The sequence below is a fragment of the Mus musculus genome, chromosome 1, assembly GCF_000001635.26.
Source record: "Mus musculus strain C57BL/6J chromosome 1, GRCm38.p6 C57BL/6J".
NCBI classification, from domain to species: Eukaryota; Metazoa; Chordata; class Mammalia; order Rodentia; family Muridae; genus Mus; species Mus musculus.
In genome coordinates this window covers 6,355,468-6,378,460 of record NC_000067.6, presented here as the reverse complement: position 1 = coordinate 6,378,460, position 22,993 = coordinate 6,355,468, and the positions used below count along the sequence as shown (strand labels likewise).

The following is a 22,993-nucleotide window of genomic DNA, read 5'->3' as shown; positions in this document are numbered from 1 at the left end:
TTCTTTTTTAAATTTTTTTATTTATTTTTAATTTATTTTTTACACTCCATATTCCATTCCCCACCCCCCATCCACCCTCCAACTGCTCCACATCCCATACTTCCTCCCAACCCTATCCCATCTCCACGTGGATGACCCTACCCCCCACCCCACCTGACCTCCAAACTCCCTGGGGCCTCCAGTCTCTTGAGGGCTAGGTGCATCATCTCTGAATAAATACAGTCCTCTACTGTATGTGTGTTGGGGGGCTAATATTAGCTGGTGTATGCTGTCTGTTTGGTGGTCCAGTGTTTGAGAGATCTAGAGCGTCCAGATTAATCGAGACTGCGGGTCCTCCTACAGGTTTGCCCTTCTCCTCAGCCTTTCGGCCTTCCTTAATTCAATAACAGGGGTCAGTTGCTTCTGTCCATTAGTTGGGTGCAAATATCTACATTTGATTCTCTCGGCTGTTTGTTGGTTCCTTCAGAGGGCAGTCATGATAGATCCCTTTTTGTGAGTGCTCCACAGTCTCAGTAATAGTGTCAGGCCTTGGGACCTCTTCTTGAGCTGGATCCTACTTTGGGCCTATTGCTGGACCTTCTTTTCCTCAGGCTCCTCTCCATTTCCATCCTTGTAATTCTTTCAGACAGGGACAATTATGGGTCAGAGATTGTAGCCTCCCACAAGCCTGAAGCAGGCTGAGCCAGAACTTGACCTTGCTGCCACTAAGAAGATTATCTAGGGTGGAGCCTTCCTCCCTAGATCACTCTATTTTTCTGCCACTGTCTGTTCCTCTTCAAGATGCTGCTACCTGCTGAGAGGCCCCCCTGATCTATTCCGGAGACCATGCCATATCCTGCACATCATCACCTGCAGCTGGTTCCAGGCTCCAAAGATGAATTGGAGGAACGGGCTTTCACCTCTCCTTTATAAAGCTTGTCCGCCATTAAACATGTGAACCTTGAGCAGACTAGTTGTCTTGGTTCCATTATTTCTCAACCGGCCTAGGCTCTCTCTTTTCTTTCAGTTCCAAAATGCCTTCCAGACTCGAACCCGGACTTGTGAGCTGCTGGCCGGCCCCAACAAGAGATGTGACTGTGGGATGGCAACCCCATCCCTCATTCGATGTCCTGCCCTCTTCTGGAAATGGGCTCTGTAAGTTCCCTCTCTCTACTGTCAGGTGTTTCACCAAAGGTCCCTCCCTTTGAGTCCTAAAAGTCTCTCACCTCCAAGGTCTCTGGTGCATTCTGGGGTATCCCCTAAGCTCCTATTTCCTGAGGTTGCCTGTTTACATTCTTTCTGCTGGCTCTCAAGGGCTTCAGTCCTTTTCCCTCACCCAATACCAAATCAGGTTCCCCTCACCTTCCTCTCCACATCCATTTTCCCTCCCAGCGCACCCCCCCAAAATGGACACAACCCTGGAAATGAAAAACCTAGGAAAGAGACAGGAGATACAGTTACAAGCATCACCAACAGGAAATTAAAAAAAAAAAAAATCATCAGATTCTACTACAAAAGGCTTTACTCAATAAAACTCAAAAATCTAGAGGAAATGGATGGCTTTTTAGACAGATTTCACATACCAAAGTTAAATTAAGAGCAGGCAAACTACCTAAACAGTCCCCTATATCCTAAGGAAATGGAAGAAGTTAGTAAAAACTTTCCAAATCACAAAAATCCCAGGACCAAATGGCTTTAATGCAGAATTCTACTAGACCTTCAGAGAAGAGCTAATACCAACACACCTCAAATTATTCCATGCGTTAGAAGCAGAAACAAGATAGTCTTAATTGAATAGAAGAAAAAGTGGGAAAGAGCCCCAAACTCATTGGCATAGGGAGAAATTTCCTAAACAGAACTCCAATGACTCAGGCTCTAAGATCAACAATTGATAAATGGGACCTCATGAACATGAAAAGCTTCTGTAAAGCAAAAGACACAGCCAATAGGACAAATCAGCAACCACAGAATGGAAAAATCTTCACTAACCCCACATCTGATAGAAGGTTAATATCCAAAACATATAAAGGAACTCAAGAAGCTAACCTCCAAAGGACCAAATAACCCAATTTAAAAATGGGGTACAGAGCTAAAGAATGCATTCTCATCAGTGGAATCTTGAATGGCCTGCACTTAAAAAAGCATTCAAAGTCCTTAGTCATCAGGAAAATGCAAAGCAAAATGACCCTGAGATTCCATCTCACACCAATCAGAATGGCTAAGATCAAAATCTCAGGTGAAAGCACCTGAGGATGTTGTTGAGGATGTGGAAAAAGAGGAATACTCCTCTATTCCTGATGGTATTGAAAGCTGATACAACTACTCTGGAAATCAATCTGACAGTTCCTCAGAAAATTGTAAATAGACCTACCTGAAGACCCAGCTATACCATTCTTGAACATATACCCAAAAGATGCCCCACCATGCCACAGGGGCACATGCTCCACGATGTTCATAGAGGCCTTATTTGTAATAGTGAGAAGCTGGAAACAACCAAGATATCCCACAATGGAAGAATGAATATAGAAAACGTGATATATTTACACAATAGAATACTACTCAGGAATTAAGAATAAGGGCATTATGAGTTTTGCAGGCAAATGGATGGAACTAGAAAATATCATCCTGAGTGAGACAACCCAGACCCAAAAAACATACATGGTATGTACTCACTAATAAGTGGACATTAGCCAAAACAATACAGAATACCTAGGATACAACCCATAGAATTTAAGAACTTTAACAAGCAGAAAGACCAGTGAGAATGCTTCAATCCCACTTATTAGGAGGAAGAAAATAATCACATGAGGCAGAGAGAGGAAGTAATTTGTGTGGGAGAAGGTAAGGAGAGTGGAAAGGGGAAACAGGATTAGGTACATGGATGGAGCAGACAGGCAAGAAACCCAAAGAGCCAGCAGAGTAAATGGAAATAAGCAGCCTCAGAAGGTGGGAGGTAGGGAGGCCCTCTAGAAAGTACCAGAGACCTGGGAGGTAAGAGACTCTCAGGACTCTGTGGTAGTGACTTTAAATGAAATTCCCAACAGTGGAGATAGGGTATTTGAAGAGTCGACCTCCAATAGATAGACAGGGCCTCAAGACAAGGCCAACCCAAAGTCCAATTTTCTGACCTAGAAGTATTCTTATCAAAAGGAACTGCAGGGACAAAAATGGAGAAGAGACTGAGGGAAAGGCAGTCTAGTGACTGGCCCAACTGGGGATCCACCTCATGGGGAGACACCAAGGCCTAACATTGTAACTGATGCTATAATGTGCTGACAGACAGGAGCCTATCATGGCTGTCCTCTGAGAGGCCAACCAGAAGCTGACTTGGACACAGATACTTATATCCAACCATTGGACTGAAGTCAGGGATTCCTATGGTTGAGGTAAAGGACTGAAGGAAGTGAAGGGGAGAGGGACTCCATAAGAAGACCAGCAGTCTCAACTAACCTGGACCCCTGGGAGCTCCCAGACATTGAGCCACCAACCAGACAGCATACACCAACTGATCCAAGGCCATATATAGCAAAGCCTGATCTGGATTCAGTGGGAGAAGAAGTGCCCAGTCATTTAGAGATTTGAGGCCCCAGGGAGTGGGGAGGCCTGGTGGTTGGGGAGTATCCTCTCAGAGTCATGGTGGGGGAGGGGAGGATAAATGGGATGAGGAACTATGGAATGGAGGACCAGGAGAGGGGGCAATGGATGGATTGTAAGTAAATTTTAAAAAGAGAAAGGTTTAATTGCGTTTTGTTTTTATTTTCTAGACTTGTCTTTTGAAAAAAATCAACTAAAGTTTAAATGAGTATAGAGTTAATTTATATTTGTGTACAACATAATAAGTGCAGTGCGTTTCATGGCATAAATATACATCCTTTGAAAGTCAAGCCACACATACTTATTGTGTATATAAGTGCCTTAGATAATTAAACATAATGTTTATGCCATCTAGAATAAAATATACTACTTCTAAAATTTATATTTAATCATGTTTACTTATAAATCACCATCATAGTAATTGTAATTCCATTAGCCTGACCATGACCAAGAGTATAGCCACCTCTGACTGCATTTCTTCACTGAACATGAGAGAGGGGTCAAACTACTTCTGAAGAGAGATCAAATACTGTCAGGCTTCATTTTAGTTTCATTTGAAGGTGGAATTTATACTACAAGGAAGTTACTTCTACTTTCAGATGTGGGAAAGGAAAAATTGGTCCTAGGGAAGGCCAGGAGGAACCCTTTCAGTGACGACAAATTCCATTCTACACTGTGGTGGTACAGGGACATCCTTTGTTAGGAAGCCATTTATAGAAGCTTCTTACATATTTCCTTGAAGATGGGGAGGAAAAGGAGGACTCCTTGTCATCAAAAGCATTCTTGGATCTACTAGAAACTGTAGACCAGGGATTGGATGAAGAGCTGAGTTGGATGAACAAGGCCAGGGCCAGATGCTTGATTCAGGAGAGAGGGAAGGAGGGAGGGAGGGAGGGAGGGGGAGAGAGAGAGAGAGAGAGAGAGAGAGAGAGAGGGAGGGAGGGAGGGAGGGAGAGAGGGAGAGAGAGAGAGAGAGAGAGAGAGAGAGAGAGAGAGAGAGAGAGATCAGGAACACGTGATTACCAAGGTCACTTTTGGTATGACTGGGGCAGGATTCTACTTCTGAAAACACCGGCCTGTGCCATTATCCACAGGAAGCCTAGAAAAGCTTCTGTCAAAGTGAGGCTAAAATGTGCTTTGTCTTTAGCGATGCTTTGTTTTAGGGATGTGGTTAGTCTGAGGAAGGGTTCATCACAGCCTGGCCTTGTTCCCATGGAGGTAATGGGGATGTAGGGTCAGCAGGTGTTGTCTGATGGTGAGCCAGCCCATCACAGGTGGAGTCTCCTTGGTTGCTAATCAGGTAGTGTAGAGCATGTGCTGTTTGTCCATCTACCTTTCTCTCCTTCCCAGTAGCAAAGCTAGACAGAGAAAAGCTCTAGCTTCAAATGAATGCACTGTCCCACAGTGCAGGGCTACATGCAGGATGAGGGGCCACGTTCAGATACTACTCTGATACTCCCTGTATTTAGAATATCAAGTGCTTAAGGATTTCCGTAAAAATTCAAATTTAGACACACTTTCAGTTGACTTTTGTCTATTGTGAGCATTTTCTTTTCTTAGAACAATGAGGATTTTAACACTCAAGCTGCTAACTAACAGTGGTGTTTTTTTTTTTTTCTTTCTTGATGTCACCTGTTCTTGAAAAGAACAAATGGTTCTTTCCAGTTCCTCAAGTTGGTGGCTTCATCTTCTGTGGCTCTCCAGCACTTCAGCTGTTTGATGCTTTGTGGTTGAGTGCTTTGTAAAGTTTCTCTTCTTTTCTGGTATTTTTTTCTCTTAATTGCCTGTGGGATTTTGTTTTGTGTCTGGAAACACTTTAGATTGTACTTTATATTTCTAGTGAAGTCCCTGGCCCTCACTGTCTGTGCATGTCTGCTATAAAAGTGCCTCTTCTCTCTGTAAGGTTTTACTGTGCTCTGTAAGGTTATCACTTTGCCCTAGTTACTTTAGATTCCTACATGAAACTAGCCATCTTTTCTTTGGAGAGGGGTGTCTTTAAAGGAGCACCTCACTGAGTTACATGAATTTGTTCCTTTTGAGTTTCCTTCAGCATTAAACTGAGAACCATTTTGTGGCTCACTGCATTTGAATCCACTTTGCCACCATCAGCCACACTGTCTTCAACAATGGTGTCCCAGTCTTCTTAACTGGCCAGCAAACATGGAATGATTGTTGGTCACTTTTCCAAATTGTGACAGCTTTTCTGCACATTGTTTGGATTCTTAGTGTGTTTTCTATCTACTCTGGTCACCTACTCTTCCCATACTTCAGCTTCCTCTAGAAGCTTTTTCTGGCTTTCTTGAAGTTGGTAATTCTCATTCACAGTAATACATATTGATCTTTTGGGTCATTTTTCTTTGATTTGAACTACCCCGAGCATTATTTTGGCTTCAGCTGCTTGTAATCTGAGAGTTTCAACTTGTCTACTAGTGACAATATCCTTTTCTACATACCAGCCATCAATCTGTTTTTTTTTTTCCAGAATATTCAGACATCTTCTAGTTGTTTCTCTAGAAATAATATATCATCCTGTTTCAATGTGGAGCCCTCTGTGGTGGTTTGAATAGGGTTGGACCCAGGCATTAGGCACTATTAGGAAGTGTGGCCTTGTTGGAGGAATTGTGTCACTGTAGGAATGGGCTTTGAAACCCTGGATGCCAGTCTTCTCCTGTTTGCCTTCAGAACCAAGAAGAAGAACTCTCAGCTCCTTCATCTCCATGTCTGCCTGAAAGCTGCCATGCTCCCTCCTTGATGATAACAGACTGAATCTCTGAACCTCTGAACCTGTAAGCCCACCCCAATTAAATCTTCTTATAAGAGTTGCCTTGGTCATGGTGTCTGTTTATAGTAGTAAAACCCTAAGATACATTCTCTCAGTGTCACTCCATTTGCCTCCAACTTTCTACTTCTGTTGATTCTTCCCAGATGCTTCTAAACCTCCATGGATTTTTGTAAGTAATTCAAACTTTTTCAAGTAGCTCTTGTCTTTCTTCACATTTCCCTCAATGAGTCCTAGAAGCTCTAGAACAAGCACCTTTCTCCTTCCACATGAAGCAGCCTATTAACCAGTGAAAAGAGAACAGTAAACAATAGTGACATACAGGATCAGTTTCCCTAAAAATTAGGGACTGTCCTAAGGTCTCCACAAAACAGTGCCACACTTTACACAGTTCTCCCAGGACCAGCACCAGTAGGGTTCTGAGGCATTCCTGAGCTTCTGTGTGGTGTCAGGTAGTTGCATAGGTTGTTTGGGCCTCTGGTGCCAACTGTACCACAACACAAAACACAGCATTGCCTTCAGAAATGAATACTAGGTGACAATGGGGCAGGCTATCTCTATCTATAAACAGAATTAGAAATGCACATTACAGCACCTGACTTTATATGGATTATGGGGATTTGAACTGAGTTCCTCCTCATGCTTGCACCCACTGAGCCCTCTCCATTGGATGCCTTGTAATTTTCCATTTAATGCTTTCTTTTTACGTTTTCATTGAGTTATTGTATATATATATATATATATATATATATATATATATATATATATATATATGGGTGTTTTCCCTAGATGTATATCTGTATATCATGTGCATAAAATGTGTGCCCTCCGATGCCTTAAGAGGCCATTGGATCACCTGGGACTGGAGTTGCAGACAGTTATGAATCACCATGTGGACGTTGAGAATCAATCATGTGCCCTCTCTAATAGCAGCAGTCAGTGCTTTTACCACTGAGATACATCACCAGCTTCCGTGTAATACTTTCAAACTTTGGGTGGCCATAGGTATCCAAACACTTCAAAATTAACAGTAAAGATAAAGTCAGAGCTATTGTGCTTCAAGTTCCCACACAGATAGGAGGGAAACATCACCTACCTACCTGTCTCCTAACATCAGCAATGATCTTAAATTTGCACCTATACATTTGAGAGTTTTCTTACAGCCATAAAAATGAAAAACAAAGAAGAAACTGTATGATTAAAATGGAATTTTAGGGCTATGAAGATGACTAAGTAGGTAAAGGTATTTGCTGCCAAGCCTAATGACCTAAGTTCAATCACTGGGGCCAACATGATAGAACTGACTGCCACAAGTTATTCTTTGAGTTCCAGATGTGTGCTCCACCAAATGCACACTCATGCACATGCATGCACACATAAGTAGATAAATATAATAAAACATTTAAAGGAATTTGAAAACCCTTAACTTCCCTAGGTAATTTCTGACTAAAAAGTAATGTTCTGGGGAGAAAGAAACAACACTGGGTGATTCTATCAACTTCCTGCATGGAATTTCTCTACTTTGTAATGAGATAAATGGGTCTTTCAAGCAGATAACTGTTACTGCCAAAACCACTGTGAATGGGGAGAAATCCATTCATGTAAGTGAGCTCTGGCTGCTCATAATGAGTGTTTATGATCAGAGCATCTGGCTACTGGGCCCAACAGACAGCAAACATCTGGTTGTAGTGCCTGCCAAATAAGAAAGTGGAGCAAAATCATATGTACCCTTTCCACCTTGACCTCTTCCCACACTAAATGTTTTCAGTGAACCAAATAGCTATAAGCTATTCTACAAATAAAATATTAACACATGGTAAAACCAAAGGGGATGGGCATGCTTGTTTGATTATAGTAATCATTTTCTATGTAAGTGTACAGCAAAGCATCAGGCTAGGAACCTCTGTCATGTTTAATAAAAATGCTTTAAGAAAGAACCCACATAACTAGTCAGGGTGGCACATGCCAGTAATCTTGGCACTCCGGAGGCTGAAGCAGGAGGACTGGAGCTTAAGTTTACCCTGGACTATATTGCAAAACTCTGCCTTAAACAAAAACAAACTACACCTTCTACCTTGGTAACATGCAAAGTAGCAAAAAATATTTTCATCATTTCACTCAGAAGTAATTGTTCATCACCAGTTACTGTAGTATGACTGTCTAATTGGGCAGAGAGACACCTTACAGATTTATAATAAAAGAATGTGGATTATATAAAAGAGAATTCCATTATTGTGAAAGTACCAGCAATATCCAATATTTCTAGAATTTTTTTGAGATTTTTTAATAAATATAATTATGAGACATGTTTAGTTATTTTTTGAACATAGAGAGAAATAAAGGAAGAAGGATATGATACTGGAAAATACATACTAACTCCTCAACCCTGCTCCCTGATGCACAATCCTAGGAATCTCCAAGATGACCCTGTCTTTGGCATGACTTGAATAAGGACTAGAAGCCTTCAGAGTGCTTCAGGATTGGAAATGGTCTCCAGAAGCAAGAAGGGACGATAAAGGGCTGGTCTCAGGGAAGGGAGGAGGGCTAGTGGTTCAGTTGACCACCAAAGACCAGTGATTCAATCAACCCTACACCAGTGATTCAATAAAACCTCCACAAACCCTTCAAGATGGTGAGATTTTTAGGGCTTGCAGAGACCTGGGCACATGGAGAGCAGTGGAGGGTTACTTGCACTCACAGGGCATGGAAGTCAGTGACTTTCCCCAGCCTTGATTTTTTTTTAATCCATTTTTTATGATAAACAAACAAAGGTAGGTACAGTGTATTCCTGAGTTCTGTTTGTTGGTCTAGCAAATTAAATCACTTTTTAGCAGTTTATTGAGAAAATCAGACTGGAGTTAGCACTTGTTCTGAGCACTGGAAGTGGAACTAGAAAGCTGTCTTAGGGTTTTACTGTTATGAACAGACACCATGACCAAGGCAGCTCTTATAAGGACATTTAATTCAGGCTGGCTTACACATTTAGAGGTTAAGTCCATTATCATCAAGGCAGGTGCACTGCAGCATTCAGGCAAATGTGGGGCTGGAGGAGTTGAGAGTTCTACATCTTCATCCAAAAGGAGACAGGAGAAGACTGTCTAGGAGCTAGGAAGGAAAAAGCTAGGAGGAAGATCTTAAAATTCATACCCATGCCCTTCCGGTAGGCACCAAAACTGGGTCACTTTGGCAGCGGAGTTAGTGGACACCCCCACAGTCCCTAGAGGACTCTCCACGTGATCTTACGACCACTGACCAGACAGCTCTACGCTCCTCAAAGGAGACATCACTTCCAGGCACTGTAATACACCCAGGATCTTTGACAACAAGATCTCAGGATAAAAGGAGCTTGGTCACACCAGTATTTCAGGGTCTCAGAGGAACTTGACTGCCAAGAACTTTGACACACCCAGAATCTCAGGTTCACAGGAGCCCACAAGCAAAGGATAACAGAGAAAGCTGGACTCTGAGGAGTCCTGAATCAACTAGGATTATAGGAATGAGAGGCATCAAACAGATATATTGAGGGGAGCAAATACTTGAGATAATCATATGGCAGGAGGCAAGCATAAGAACAGAAGCAACGGGCTGGAGAGATGGCTCAGAGGTTAAGAGCACTGACTGCTCTTCCAAAGGTCCCGAGTTCAATTCCCAGCAACCACATGGTGGCTCACAACCATCTGTAATAAGATCTGACGCCCTCTTCTGGTGTGTCTGAAGACAGCTACAGTGTACTTACATATAATAAATAAATAAATAAATAAATATTTAAAAAAAAAAAAAAAAGAACAGAAGCAACAAAAACCAAGGTTACTTGGCATCATCAGAACCAAACTTTCCCACCATAACAAGTCCTGGATACACCATCACACCAGAAAAGCAAGACGTGGATCTAAAGTCACTTCTTATGATGATGATGGAGGACATTAAGAAGGAAATACAGGAAAACACAGGTAAACAGCTAGAAGCCTTTGAAGAGGAAACACAAAAATGCCTTAGATAGTTACAGGAAAACAATACAAAACAGGTGATGGAATTGACCAAAACCATCCAGGATCTAAAAATGGAAGTAGAAACAATAAAGAAAACCCAAAGGGAGACAACTTGGGAGATAGAAACCCTAGGAAAGAAATCAGGAAGCATAGATGTGAGCATCAGCAACAGAATGCAAGAGATGGAAGAGAGAATCTCAGGTGCAGAAGATTCCACAGGGAACATAGATATAACAATCAAAGAAAATGCAAAATGCAAAAAGATCCTAACTCAAAACATCCAGGAAATTCAGGACATAATGAGAAGACCAAACCTACAGATAATAGGAGTAGATGAGAATGAAGATTTTCAACTTAAAGGGCCAGCAAATATCTTCAACAAAATTATAGAGGAAAACTTCCCATACCTAAAGAAAGAGAAGTAGATCAAACTCAGGGGTGAAATCAACCAAGTGGAAACAAAAAGAACTATTCAAAGAATCAACCAAACCAGGAGCTGGTTCTTTGAGAAAATCAACAAGATAGATAAACCCTAGCCAGACTCACTAGAGGGCACAGGGACAGCATCCTAATTAACAAAATCAGAAATGAAAAGGGAGATATAACAACAGATCCTGAAGAAATCCAAAACACCATCAGATCCTTCTACAAAAGGCTATACTCAACAAAACCGGAAAACCTGGATGAAATGAACAATTTTCTAGACAGATACCAGGTACCAAAGTTAAATCAGGATCAGATTAATGACCTAAAGAGTCTTATATCCCCTAAAGAAATAGAAGCAGTCATTAATAGTCTCTCAACGAAAAAAAGCCCAGCACCAGATGGGTTTAGTGCAGAGTTCTATCAGACTTTCAAAGATCTAATTCCAGTTCTTCTCAAACTATTCAAAATAGAATCAGAAGGTACTCTACCCAATTCATTCTATGAAGCCACAATTACTCTGATACCTAAACCACACAAAGACCCAACAAAGATAGAGAACGTCAGACCAATTTCCCTTATGAATATCGATGCAAATATACTCAATAAAACTCTCGCTAACCGAATCCAAGAACACATCAAAACAATCATCCATCCTGACCAAGTAGGCTTCATTCCAAGGATGCAGGGATGGTTTAATATACGGAAATCCATCAACGTTATCCACTATATAAACAAACTAAAAGACAAAAACCACATGATCATCTCGTTAGATGCTGAGAAAGCATTTGACAAAATCCAACACCTATTCATGATCAAAGTCTTGGAAAGATCAGGAATTCAAGGCCCATACCTAAACATAATAAAAGTAATCTATAGAAAACCAGTATCCAACATCAAAGTAAATGGTGAGAAGTTGGAAGCAATCCCACTAAAATCAGGGACTAGACAAGGCTGTCCACTTTCTCCCTACCTATTCAACATAGTACTTGAAGTCTTAGCCAGATCAATTAGAAAATAAAAGGAGACCAAGGGGATACAAATTGGAAAGTAAGAAGTCAAATTATCACTATTTGCAGATGATATGATAGTATGTATAAGTAACCCTAAATATTCCACCAGAGAACATCTAAACCTGATAAATAGCTTCAGTGAAGTAGCTGGATATAAAATTAACTCAAACAAGTCAATGGCCTTTCTCTACACAAAGGATAAACAGGCTGAGAAAGAAATTAGGGAAACAACAACCTTCACAATAGTGACAAATAATATAAAATACCTTGCTGTGACTCTAACTAAGGAAGTGAAAGATCTGTATGATAAGAACTTCAAGTCTCTGAAGAAAGAAATTAAAGAAGATCTCAGAAGATGGAAAGATCTCCCATGCTCATGGATTGGCAGGATCAATATAGTAAAAATGGCTATCTTGCCAAAAGCAATCTACAGATTCAATGCAGTCCCCATCAAAATTCCAACTCAATTCTTCAACAAATTAGAAAGGGCAATTTGCAAATTCATCTGGAATAACAAAAAACCTAGGGTAGCAAAAACTAGAACCTCTGGTGGAATCACCATGCCTGATCTAAAGCTGTACTACAGAGCAACTGTGATTAAAAACTGCATGGTACTGGTATAGCAACAGACAGGTAAACCAATGGAATAGAATTGAAGACCCAGAAATGAACCTACACCCCTGTGGTCACTTGATCTTTGACAAGGGAGCTAAAACCATCCAGTGGAAAAAAGACAGCATTTTCAACAAATGGTGCTGGCACAACTGCTGGTTATCATGTAGAAGAATGCGAATTGATCCATTTTTATCTCCTTGTACTAAGGTCAAGTCTAAGTGGATCATGGAACTCTACATAAAACCAGAGACACTGAAACTTATAGAGGAGAAAGTCGGGAAAAGCCTCGAAGACATGGGCACAGGGGGGAAATTTCTGAATAGAAGAGCAATTGCTTGTGCTGTAAGATTGAGAATCGACAAATGGGACCTCATAAAATTGCAAAGCTTCTGTAAGGCAAAAGACACTGTCAATAAGACAAAAAGGCCACCAACAGATTGGGAAAGGATCTTTACCAATCCTAAATCAGATAGGGGACTAATATCCAATATATATAAGATTTTGCTAAAAGGACCCTGATATAGCTGTCTCTTGTGAGGCTATGCTGGTGCCTAGCAAACACAGAAGTGGATGCTCACAGTCAGCTATCAGATGGAACACAGGACCCCCAATGGAGGAGCTAGAGAAAGTACCCAAGGAGCTAAAGGGAACTGCAACCCTATAGGTGGAACAACAATATAAACTAAACTGTACCCCCAGAGCTCTTGTCTGTAGCTGCATATGTAGCAGAAGATGGCCTAGTTGGCCATCATTGGGAAGAGAGGCCTCTTGTTCTTGTAAAGTTTATATACCCCAGTACAGGGGAACACCAGGGACAAGAAGTGGGGTGGGTAGGAGAGCCGGGGGGTGGGTGCATATGGGGAACTTTCGGGATAGCATTTGAAATGTATATAAAGAAAAAATGGTGCTGGCACAACTGGCGGTTATCATGTAGAAGAATACGAATTGATCCATTCCTATCTCCTTGTACTAAGGTCAAATCTAAGTGGATCAAGGAACTCCACATACACCCTTCTCAGTCAGCTATTGGATGGATCACAGGGCTCCCAATGGAGGAACTAGAGAAATTACCCAAGGAGCTAAAGGGACCTGCAACCCTATAGATGAAACAACATTATGAACTAACCAGTACCCAGGAGCTCTTGACTCTAGCTACATATGTATCAAAAGATGGCCTAGTCAGCCATCACTGGAAAGAGAGGCCCATTGGGCACACAAACTTTATATGCCCCAGTACAGGGGGACGCCAGGGCCAAAAAAATGGGAATGGGTGGGTAGGAAAGTGGGGGGGGGGGAGGGTATGGGGGACTTTTGGGATAGCATTGGAAATGTAATTGAGGAAAATATGTAATAAATTTAAAAAATCTATTTCCAATAAAAAGATTTAAAAATGTAAAAAAAAAAAAAAAAAAAGAAAATACCTAATAAAAAATTGGAAAAAAATCCATACCCACAGTGACACACTTTCTTCAACAGGGCCACACCTCTAAAGAATGCCACAGAGACCATGGTGGGTCACACATCTCACACAGGTGTACACTTGAACTAGGCTGCAGCCCTTGTGCCTTTTACACCACACTCAGAATGCTACCACATACACGCAAATACCCCCACATACCCTCTCCCTCCCACACACACAGAGTCAAACAAGTTTCCTTAAACAGGTAATCCTTGCCTTTCTACCATGGCTCATTCCCCCCCATGCTTTCTTATATGAAATCTTCTCTTCTGTCAGCACAGGCTATCACACCTAAAAGGTGATCTATTTGGAGTTAAATAAACACTATACTTCGTAGTACATTTTCAAGGTATCTTGATTTTGTATTTTCCCATACTGCAACCATAATTAACACCAAATTTAATCTTCTCTGTTCAGGAGTAGGTTAACATTACTCACAGTCAACAATCAAAAATATCACTTGTTATGAATTGAGAGTAGGTGTGTAGTAAAATCACTTGGAGTTGGACCATGTCTGCACAAGGAAAGCATCAGGATTGAGCTGGATTTGAGAACACCAGCTGGTGCCCAGTGCAGAGTAGACTGTGTGCTGCTTGTGCCGAGCAAAGCATGGGCTTTTTAATGTCACAGAAGGCTTCCATTTTGACTGCTGTGGCAGAAGAGTATGGAATGGCAGTTTGTTTTTTACCATAGAATCCAAAATGTGCAAACAAAATCCCATCAGGCAAAGATAAAAGAAGCGTATTGGAGAACACAGCGGAACAATCTGGGAAGGGTGGAGAGGGATATAGCATCTATACAGATGAGCCTGTGGCTGCCACAAACCAAGAAAAGTGAAACACTCAAAAAGGTAGGAATGTCCTGGAGAGGAAGCAGAATACGCCCTCAGTCGTCGTAAACGTCTCAGTGAAAAACACATCAACCAATCTACCGAGAGCCTCTTGGCCTTTTCTGTCTGATTCCTAGCCCAGCGTTGCCTTTGAGAGGACTTAGGACTTCTGGAAAAGTCAAGAGAGGCTAGGACAGATTTATAGCTCGAGAGGTGCCACATCCCGCATTGCTTAATAAAGAATGCCACTTGCAATTGTTTAGAATAACCTCTCTAAAGGGATCTTCAGTTTCTTTTGAGGCTCCACCATAAACATGGTTTTACACTTATACAACCCCTCTGAGACTCTGGCTTTAGAAATTCTATAGAATTAATGAAAGTGTGTATAGTTCACAAAAGGGGAAATAAAAACTTCAAATTTTTTCTTTTATGCTTCTGTTTCCTCACATTTCAGGACAATTTCTTTCTGATCTCAAAATCCTCCAATTTCTTTCCAATCCCATCACAGCCCATTTTCAGCTTTCTGACCTTGTCTACATGCCAATGCATGAGCACCTAGGACCTCCTTTGATGACAGTATTCGGGGTATGGTTCCATTTGTGCTTCTTCCTATTATAGTGATGATGAGCTGGTATCAGAGGTCAGGAGGAAAGAATGAAGAAACACACGTTTTAATTCTCACCCAAGTCAGAAGCAGGATTATTGTAAGGGGTACAGAGACCATTTGAAGGTCCCAGGAGGTGGGAAAGACAATAACACGGAACAACAGACTCCAGGCATTGAAGGCACCAGTTATTAGCAGAGGTGAACCAAAGAATGACAAACAAAAATATCACAACCAAAAGTCTGTCAAAGTGACCTCAGATATTGTTGCATGCCTAATTCAATTGGAAGATGAATTCGTGAATGGCAGACAGGCTCTAGGCAAGAAGGGAAGGCCATAGGTCGTTAATCACCAGTGTTCCTGAGAGCCAAGCAACCTACCACCACCTCCACCCCTGATCAAACAATTCTAGGGAAGGAATCCTGGCTGGGAACTCTTGTCCCAGGCTTTGTATTTACTGTCCCTTCTGCTTAGGAATGGCCCTCCCACCTCCAGCCTTGCTTCTGATTTAGGAAAGGAAGCTGGCTAACTTACTGAAAAGGAACAATGTACAACTCCATGCTGTGGTGCTGTGAAATACATCATTGGCCTTCCTGGTGTACAAATCAGAAACTGCTTGGAATCTTGGCAAAAATAGTGTGTTAAGAAGAGACTGAGGACCGGCAGCTTCTGAATAGCTTCAAGATAGGTCTGATGGGTTAGCTGACCACCAGTACCCCGTGATTCAATCTTATTATGTAATAAAGCCACCACAAAAACTCAAAAGCACCAAGTTTGGAGTTTTTGAATAGTTGAACATAAAGATTTACTTGGAAGGGGTGGGGTGGGATGTTTGCTCACCCATGCCCCTTCCCCTATGCCGTATCTACTGTGCATATTTTCACTTTTATGAGCCATTGCAGAAAATTAGTGGAAATCTGAGGGGACAGTATGGGAACCTTGATTCTTACTTAGCTAGAAGCTCAGAATCACAAGTAAAACCACCCAGAGTTTGCAGTTGGCAATGGAGGCAGTGACAGTCTTAGAGACAGTCCTCAGCTTGTAGGTTCTGACTCTCATCTTCAAGAGATGGTAAATGCCAGAACCAAGTTAAATTAGAACCCCAGCTGGTGTTTACTGCAGAACTGCTTCTGTGGTGTGCAGGAAGATCCACCACAATGCAGTGCCAGAGATGATCTGTGTGGTCAAAGTACCAGAGGAGAAGCTGCATTTGAGGTAGTTTTTACAGGTGCAGAAAGAATTCCAGAGAAAAAAAAAAAAAAAAGAAAGAATTCCAGAACTTAAGCCTAAAAACACAGGCAGGGACACAAGAGACTTCTGCTACTCTCACACGATTACCCAGTGGGAGTTCCAGGACATTTTAAACCACCCCTGAACTCGTTTTTTTTTTTTCACCAGCTGAGGCTGGGTAACATTACAGGTTCTACTTTAGACTAACAGAGGGCAACTGCAGGCTTGCTCAACATGGATGACAGTCGTTGGCCTCGAGGACTTGGGAGACGCTTCCTCCTGGATGAATTATGACCACTTACCGCTCCTATGAAAACTTCCCGATGGGAACTTGTCTTCTCTGCATTCATGTCCTTGCTTTTCCTTGATCCATGTCAAGAGTTCCATTCATAGACTCAGATGTAACCAGTCACCCTCTCTCTCCCCATGTAAACAAGATACAGTAATCAAAAGATGAGGCCACCTCAAACAGCTGTAGAAAGCAATAAATTTTGAGGGTGAGTCATAGCTCATTTTCTTTGAGGCTATACGGTTTTTACATCTTCTTTGTCATTTGGGAGGAGAATTGCTGGTTGAATCTAGGCCCGCATGTGTTCTAGGATATAGTTCTACCACTGAACTATATCCCCCAATTTTCTCCAATGTCTTTAACCAGAGAAATCGCATTAAACTAAAATAAAACAGGTAAAATTCATGTGTTACCATAAGTGATTTTGCAATTTGATGTTTTTCTCACGTTCCGTTTGTATTCTAAAGCAACACTAGTACCTGAGATAAATAGTTTTGTTAGCAATAATTTTCAAGTCAAAGGGTATAATAATGTGAAAGCATCAAGGTATGACTCCCCCATACTGAATGCCCCTACTGCCTTATCTGGAGAGCTTCCAGATAAATAGGTTTGGTCTATATCCCCTTACTAGCCTTCCATGTCTTTCTGTCACTTCCCTCTGCTTCTCTCCCTGCCTGGCTCACTCAGTCTGTGTATGTGCACGCCCCTACTCTCTCTCCCTCAGACATGTAGTGAAGGACAGACACACTTGTCCTCCTATCCATCTTCTTGATCTCAGTTCTCTGCAAGGTATGTACCTGGGAAGGAATTTCTCACTAGAAGCTATAGGGTGACTGGGAATATATTTATATCATAACTGGTAAAATAGGTATGGGTCACCTCTTAGCCCAGAACTTGGGATGTGAAGGCAGGAAGATTTCTGCAAATTCAAGGACAGCCTGAACTATAGATTGAGTTCCAAGTAGTCTGAACTATGGAGTAAAACTTCAAGACAAAACAAAACCAGCTAGAGTGAGAGAGAGAGAGTGAGAGAGAGAGAGAGAGAGAGAGAGAGAGAGAGAGAGAGAGAGAGACTAAGAAATCCTCACCTCTTGTTTTCTTTAAAGTGAAGCCTGAGCTACTATGGTAGTATATGCCAATAATTCTAAGGCTGACCCAGGAGGCTGTGAAGCGGGGGCTACAAAGTGCGACTCTGCTTCAGACAAAAGGGAATTAAAATGAATGGAGGGAGAAGAAAAGGAAGGAAGAAAATAAGGCTCAAGGAAGGAGCAAGAGAGAAAGGGAGAGAGGGTGCAGAAGAGGCCTTGGGTGCAGTGGTATAATTAACCCAAGCCACCCCTGTGCTTGCTTTGTTCTCTCAGCAAGTTCAGTGAAGGCCAGGGAGACAGGCCCTTTGCTCCAGCTTCCCCTTGCTCTGACTACAGGCTTATGCAAAGATACTCCAAAGTGGCTTTTCTCTTCCTCACCACCACCTGCCAGCCTCTTACACTGCTCCCAGCAATCCTTTCTCTACACCTCCTGTTCCCCTTGCCTTTTCATTCACACATCTCTGTGTGTAGGTGTCTTGCGGTGCTGGTTCTCTATCCTGACAACTTTTCCTACCTTCCTCCTAAGCATCTTGATAGCAGGAATGTCCAGACTTGACATTGGAAGAGATTGTAGCGTTTAGGGCCCATCTAACTGATCCAGGGGCAAAAAAGATCGAAGCAGCCTCAGCCGTGGCAGCTCCCTGAAATTCCCACTCTGCCTGAGGAGTGCCATGTTAGTTAAACCGCAGAAGACCCAGAGAGATCTCTGGACGGTGATCTATTGTCACATACATAGATTGTCCATCATCCTGAAAGGCAAGGTTGCGACCCGAGTCTTTCCACAGTTGGGTTAATGTATTTCCAAAAGACCTCCCACAGTTAGGAATGAGGCATATAAAGCTGATTTTTTTCCCCCCAGACGAATTTTGTTGTTGAAGACTGAACCAAGGCAAATATAGTCAACCTGTTATTTCCTTCCCAGGGAAAAGATTCCCAGGAATCTACAGGTGTCCACCCTCTGCTCTACTTAATTCAGCCTTCCCGACAGCAGCTTGCCCAGCTATAAGAGTGGTTAGACTGTAGAAAGGGCAGGTCAGGGGTCATACAGGGCTTACCTGTGCTCCGGGAGGCTCTGGGAGGCAGGCGAGTCCCTGTCACAGGGAGGAAGAGCTCTGGCCTGAGCTCAGCGACACGCGCTGCCAAGCTTCTCTGGGGCCGCCCCTGAGTCCCAGGCGGGGACAAAGCCAGCGCCAGCAGCAGCAGTGCGGACACCGGGGTGCTGGGCTTAGTGAGCCACATGGCCTCCGTGTCCGTAGCTGGGAGCGGCAGGCTGGGGCGGCAATGGAACTTGGAGGCGCGGGTGACTAGGTCTAAACGCTCTAGGGCGCTGGGCGGGGACCGGAGGCGGGGCGGTGCTGGGGGACCAAGAGAACCCAGGACGAGGGTATGTCGGGACACAGGACCCTCCGGAGCTCACGCAGCTTCCGGGGGGATCTTTTCCTCGGCTTCAGGATGTGGGGCAGAGACAGGACCAAGTCGCACCGGCGAGTCACAAGTTCTATCCGGCTCTGTCTCATGCCTTAATTGTGGGTCTCTGGGTCATGGCTTCCGTTGGTCCATGGGATCGAAAGCAACTTGTAGCTCTGGACACAAGAGAGCGGGATGGGGTTTCTGCTGGCAGAGGCAGGGTGCAGAGCTCTTGGATCATGAGCTCCGCAATGCCACAGAGCTGGCCAGGTGAGCATTCCCGCTGTCCCTGAGTCCAGAGTCCCCATCGGTCAGAGACCTAGAGGAGGCAGAGCCTCCCCTAGAAAGTCAAAGGATTTATAATCGGGACAGCAGAAGCCATGAGTGGCCACACCGGGGCACAACTACCTCTGTACTGGAGACTAGAGATCTTCATGGCTGGTTTTTTTATTTGCCTGTTTTTATCTATCTATCTATCTATCTATCTATCTATCTATCTATCTATCTATCTAACTATCTATCCTCTATCTATGTATCTATCTATCTATCTATCTATCTATCTATCTATCTATCTATAATTATGGGACTCTTATCACAAAGTTTTGTCGGTGTTAATATCAAAGAATGGGAGAGGATAAATTCATTCGTTTAAAATCAAGAGTCTTAGATGAAGCAGTACTTTGTCAGTTATGATTTGAGCCATTTTGTCTGCCTGACTTAAGTATACATATCAACATGCCCATGCTTGATTATTAATTACCCTCTCATAACTGAGGGGGATGGAAAGGCTCTGTGGTTCTCTAATCATTGATTGGCTCGAAATTTCTCTTCAAAGAGACCTGTGTGTCTCAAACTGAAAATAAAAAATCTCAATTTACTCAAGCATTACGTTTTCAAGCATGCCCAGGAAATTGTAGCAGGAGGCACAAAACACTTTTATAAGAGCTTTATAAAGTCATGCCTTTGACTAGAACTCTTTCAAGAAAGTTGTTGTGCAGACTTCCCACTCAGAACGCTTGAGGAAGCAGTAAGCGAACCATTGATTCCTAAGCAAACACCATAGCATGTTGATGCTCCCATTCCCAGGCAGCCTTAAGAGTCCTTAGCAGAAGGAACAAACTTTCTCACGTCTTAAGTGAAATGCTGAGAAATTACAAGTTCACAGACATGAACAAGAATTTCACATTTAAATTTAATTAGAAATATCAGATCGGAAGTTTAGTATTACTCTGGAACACAAGGCGCAGGGAGTGGGGGGTGAGTGAGGGTGGAGACCAGAGTGTGAAATAACACTGCTAGAGAAAATACAGAAGTGACAGACATGAACCCCCAAGTCGCTAGGAGGGAAAAAAAAGCATGAGAGCTGTTTTTTTCTTCTTAGTGCCAAAAGGAAGGTAAGAAACCAAGAAACTCTTGACAGGTGGTCTGGGACTTGTTGCTTGGGTTTGGACAGTGTGAAACAGGGCAAGATTCTCTCTCTCTCTCTCTCTCTCTCTCTCTCTCTCTCTCTCTCTCTCTCTCTCTCTCTCAAAAAAACTTTATTCCTTTTTCTTTTTTACTTTTCTCTCATATTACATTCCAAACACAATTTCCCCTACCTTCCCTATCCCACTCCCTCTCACTCCCTCCCCTCTCCCCCAGAGCCACTCTGCCTCCATTTTTCATCAAAAAAGAGCAGGTCTCCCAGGAATATCAACAGAACATGGCATAACTTGTTACAATAAGACTAGACACATACCTTCATATCAAGGTTGGATGAGGCAACCCAGTAGGAGGAAAAGAGTTCTAAAAGCAGGCAAAAGGGTCCAAGACAGCCTCTGCCCCCACTGTTAGAAAACAGCATAATAATTTTGTCAAAATGAGCAAATTGTCTGCACCTCTCTGTTGTAGGGCTTTTCTTTGTGATTTCTTGCTGTTTCCTTGAGTGCTACCTGTTACCAAATGCTAGTATGTTCAAGTGGCTACTCGAAGTTTCAGCTTAGATCTAATCTCACAATAGTTGCTAACTTCCTTCATGTGATATTTTGTATGTAAATAATGAGTGTTCTGTTTAGAAAAGGACACTTAGTAACTGTGGTGGTTTGAACCAGAATGGTCTCAATAGGCTGATAAGTTTGAGTGTTTGAGCCCTAGTTAGTGGAACTGTTTGATGAGGATTAGCAGGTGTGGCCTTGTTGGAAGAAATGTGTCACTAGGGGTGGATTTGAGGTTTCAAAAGCCTACACTATGCCCAGTCTAAAGCACAATCCACTGGCCCTCTCCAGTCCTTGTCCCTTCTCTCCATTCCCCTCTCTCTCTTTTTTTTTTCTGTCTGCAACTTGTGGATCATGTGAGCACTTACTGTTCCAACATAATGCCTGCCTGCTACCACTATCTTCTTCACCATAATGATCATGGACTAACCCTCTAAAACTGTAAGCTAGTATTTCTTTTAAAAGTTGTTTTGGTCGTGGTGTCTCATAACAGCAACAGACCAGTAACCAAGACGATAACTCATTTTTAAAATAATTCTGTTAGCTTGTTTTATAGGCAGTGTCTCACTCTGTAGTTCAGAATAGAATGAAACTCAATAACAGACTAGGGTGGCCTCGAAGTCATGAAAATACACCATGTCTGACACCTGAGTTCTGGCACTATATAAAAAAAAGCACCAATTACCTGCAGCTAAATAATTCAAAATTTGAAGTATACATTTAGAAATATGCTTTTTAAGTCTCAATACTCAAGCTTTATTTTTTCCTTCATTTTTTTTATGGATGTTCCAACCCTCATACTTTATTCTTTGTTCCATCACTTATATATCCCAGCAAAATCTTTCCAGCAGTATTAAATTACAATGTGATTACATTTTAGTTTTCTTCTAGTAAGTGGTTACAAACAAAACAAAACAAAACAAACAAAACAAAACAAAACAAAACAAAACAATGTGTTTTGCAATACGTTTACAAGAATAGTATTATGTAGTACAGTTAAAGAAAAGAAATTATTGCTTTAGGAGGAACAACAATATGAGCTAACCAAGTACCCCCCCAGAGCTTGTGTCTCTAGTTGCATATGTAGCAGAGGATAGCCTAGTAGGCCATCAGTGAGAGGAGAGGCCTTTGGTCTTGAGAAGATTATATGCCCCAGTACAGGGGAATGCCAGGGCTAGGAAGCAAGAGTGGGTGGGTTGGGTGGGGGTGGGGGGGTATAGGGGATTTTTGGGATAGCATTTGAAATGTAAATGAAGAAGTTATCTAATAAATTGTTTAAAAAAAAAGAAGCAAATCCAAAGCTTCATTTATTTTTCATGTAAATAAAATAAACCATTTCAGTATCAAGTCTCAAATGGAGAGAAGATCTAGAATGCAGCCCCTGGGGTTACCACAGTCACATGACACAGCTCCAAGGACTATGTGTCCTGAGAACTTTATGATGTTATGGAGTTTTTCTCTGCTTGCTGCCCTCACATTCCTCTTAATTTAAGAATTATAGGAAAACTCTAAGGGGGTTCAAGTCACTCACTGGGCAACATCTCTGGCACTCACAGTTGATTTCTTTTATGTATTTCTGCCCTCAGCTTCCTGCTATGATTTATTAAGAATTGCTCCTTTGTTTTTCTAACAGACTCACACTAATTAATCAAAGTTAGGCTTGACTTTGTAATTCTCCTGCCTCAGCATCCTTAGTGATATGATTATAAGTATGTACCACCA

At 42.2% G+C, this 22,993-nt stretch overlaps 1 protein-coding gene across 1 annotated transcript in view; it reads right to left on the bottom strand.

Moving 5' to 3' along the window:
* Positions 1-19,130, bottom strand: part of Alkal1 (ALK and LTK ligand 1) — a 35,401-nt gene extending 16,271 nt beyond the window's left edge. The window contains exon 1 of the mRNA NM_001195732.1: positions 18,947-19,130. Coding sequence (NP_001182661.1) covers positions 18,947-19,130 — 184 coding nt within the window. The remainder of the gene's footprint in view (positions 1-18,946) is intronic.
* Between the last annotated feature and the right edge of the window lie 3,863 nt (positions 19,131-22,993).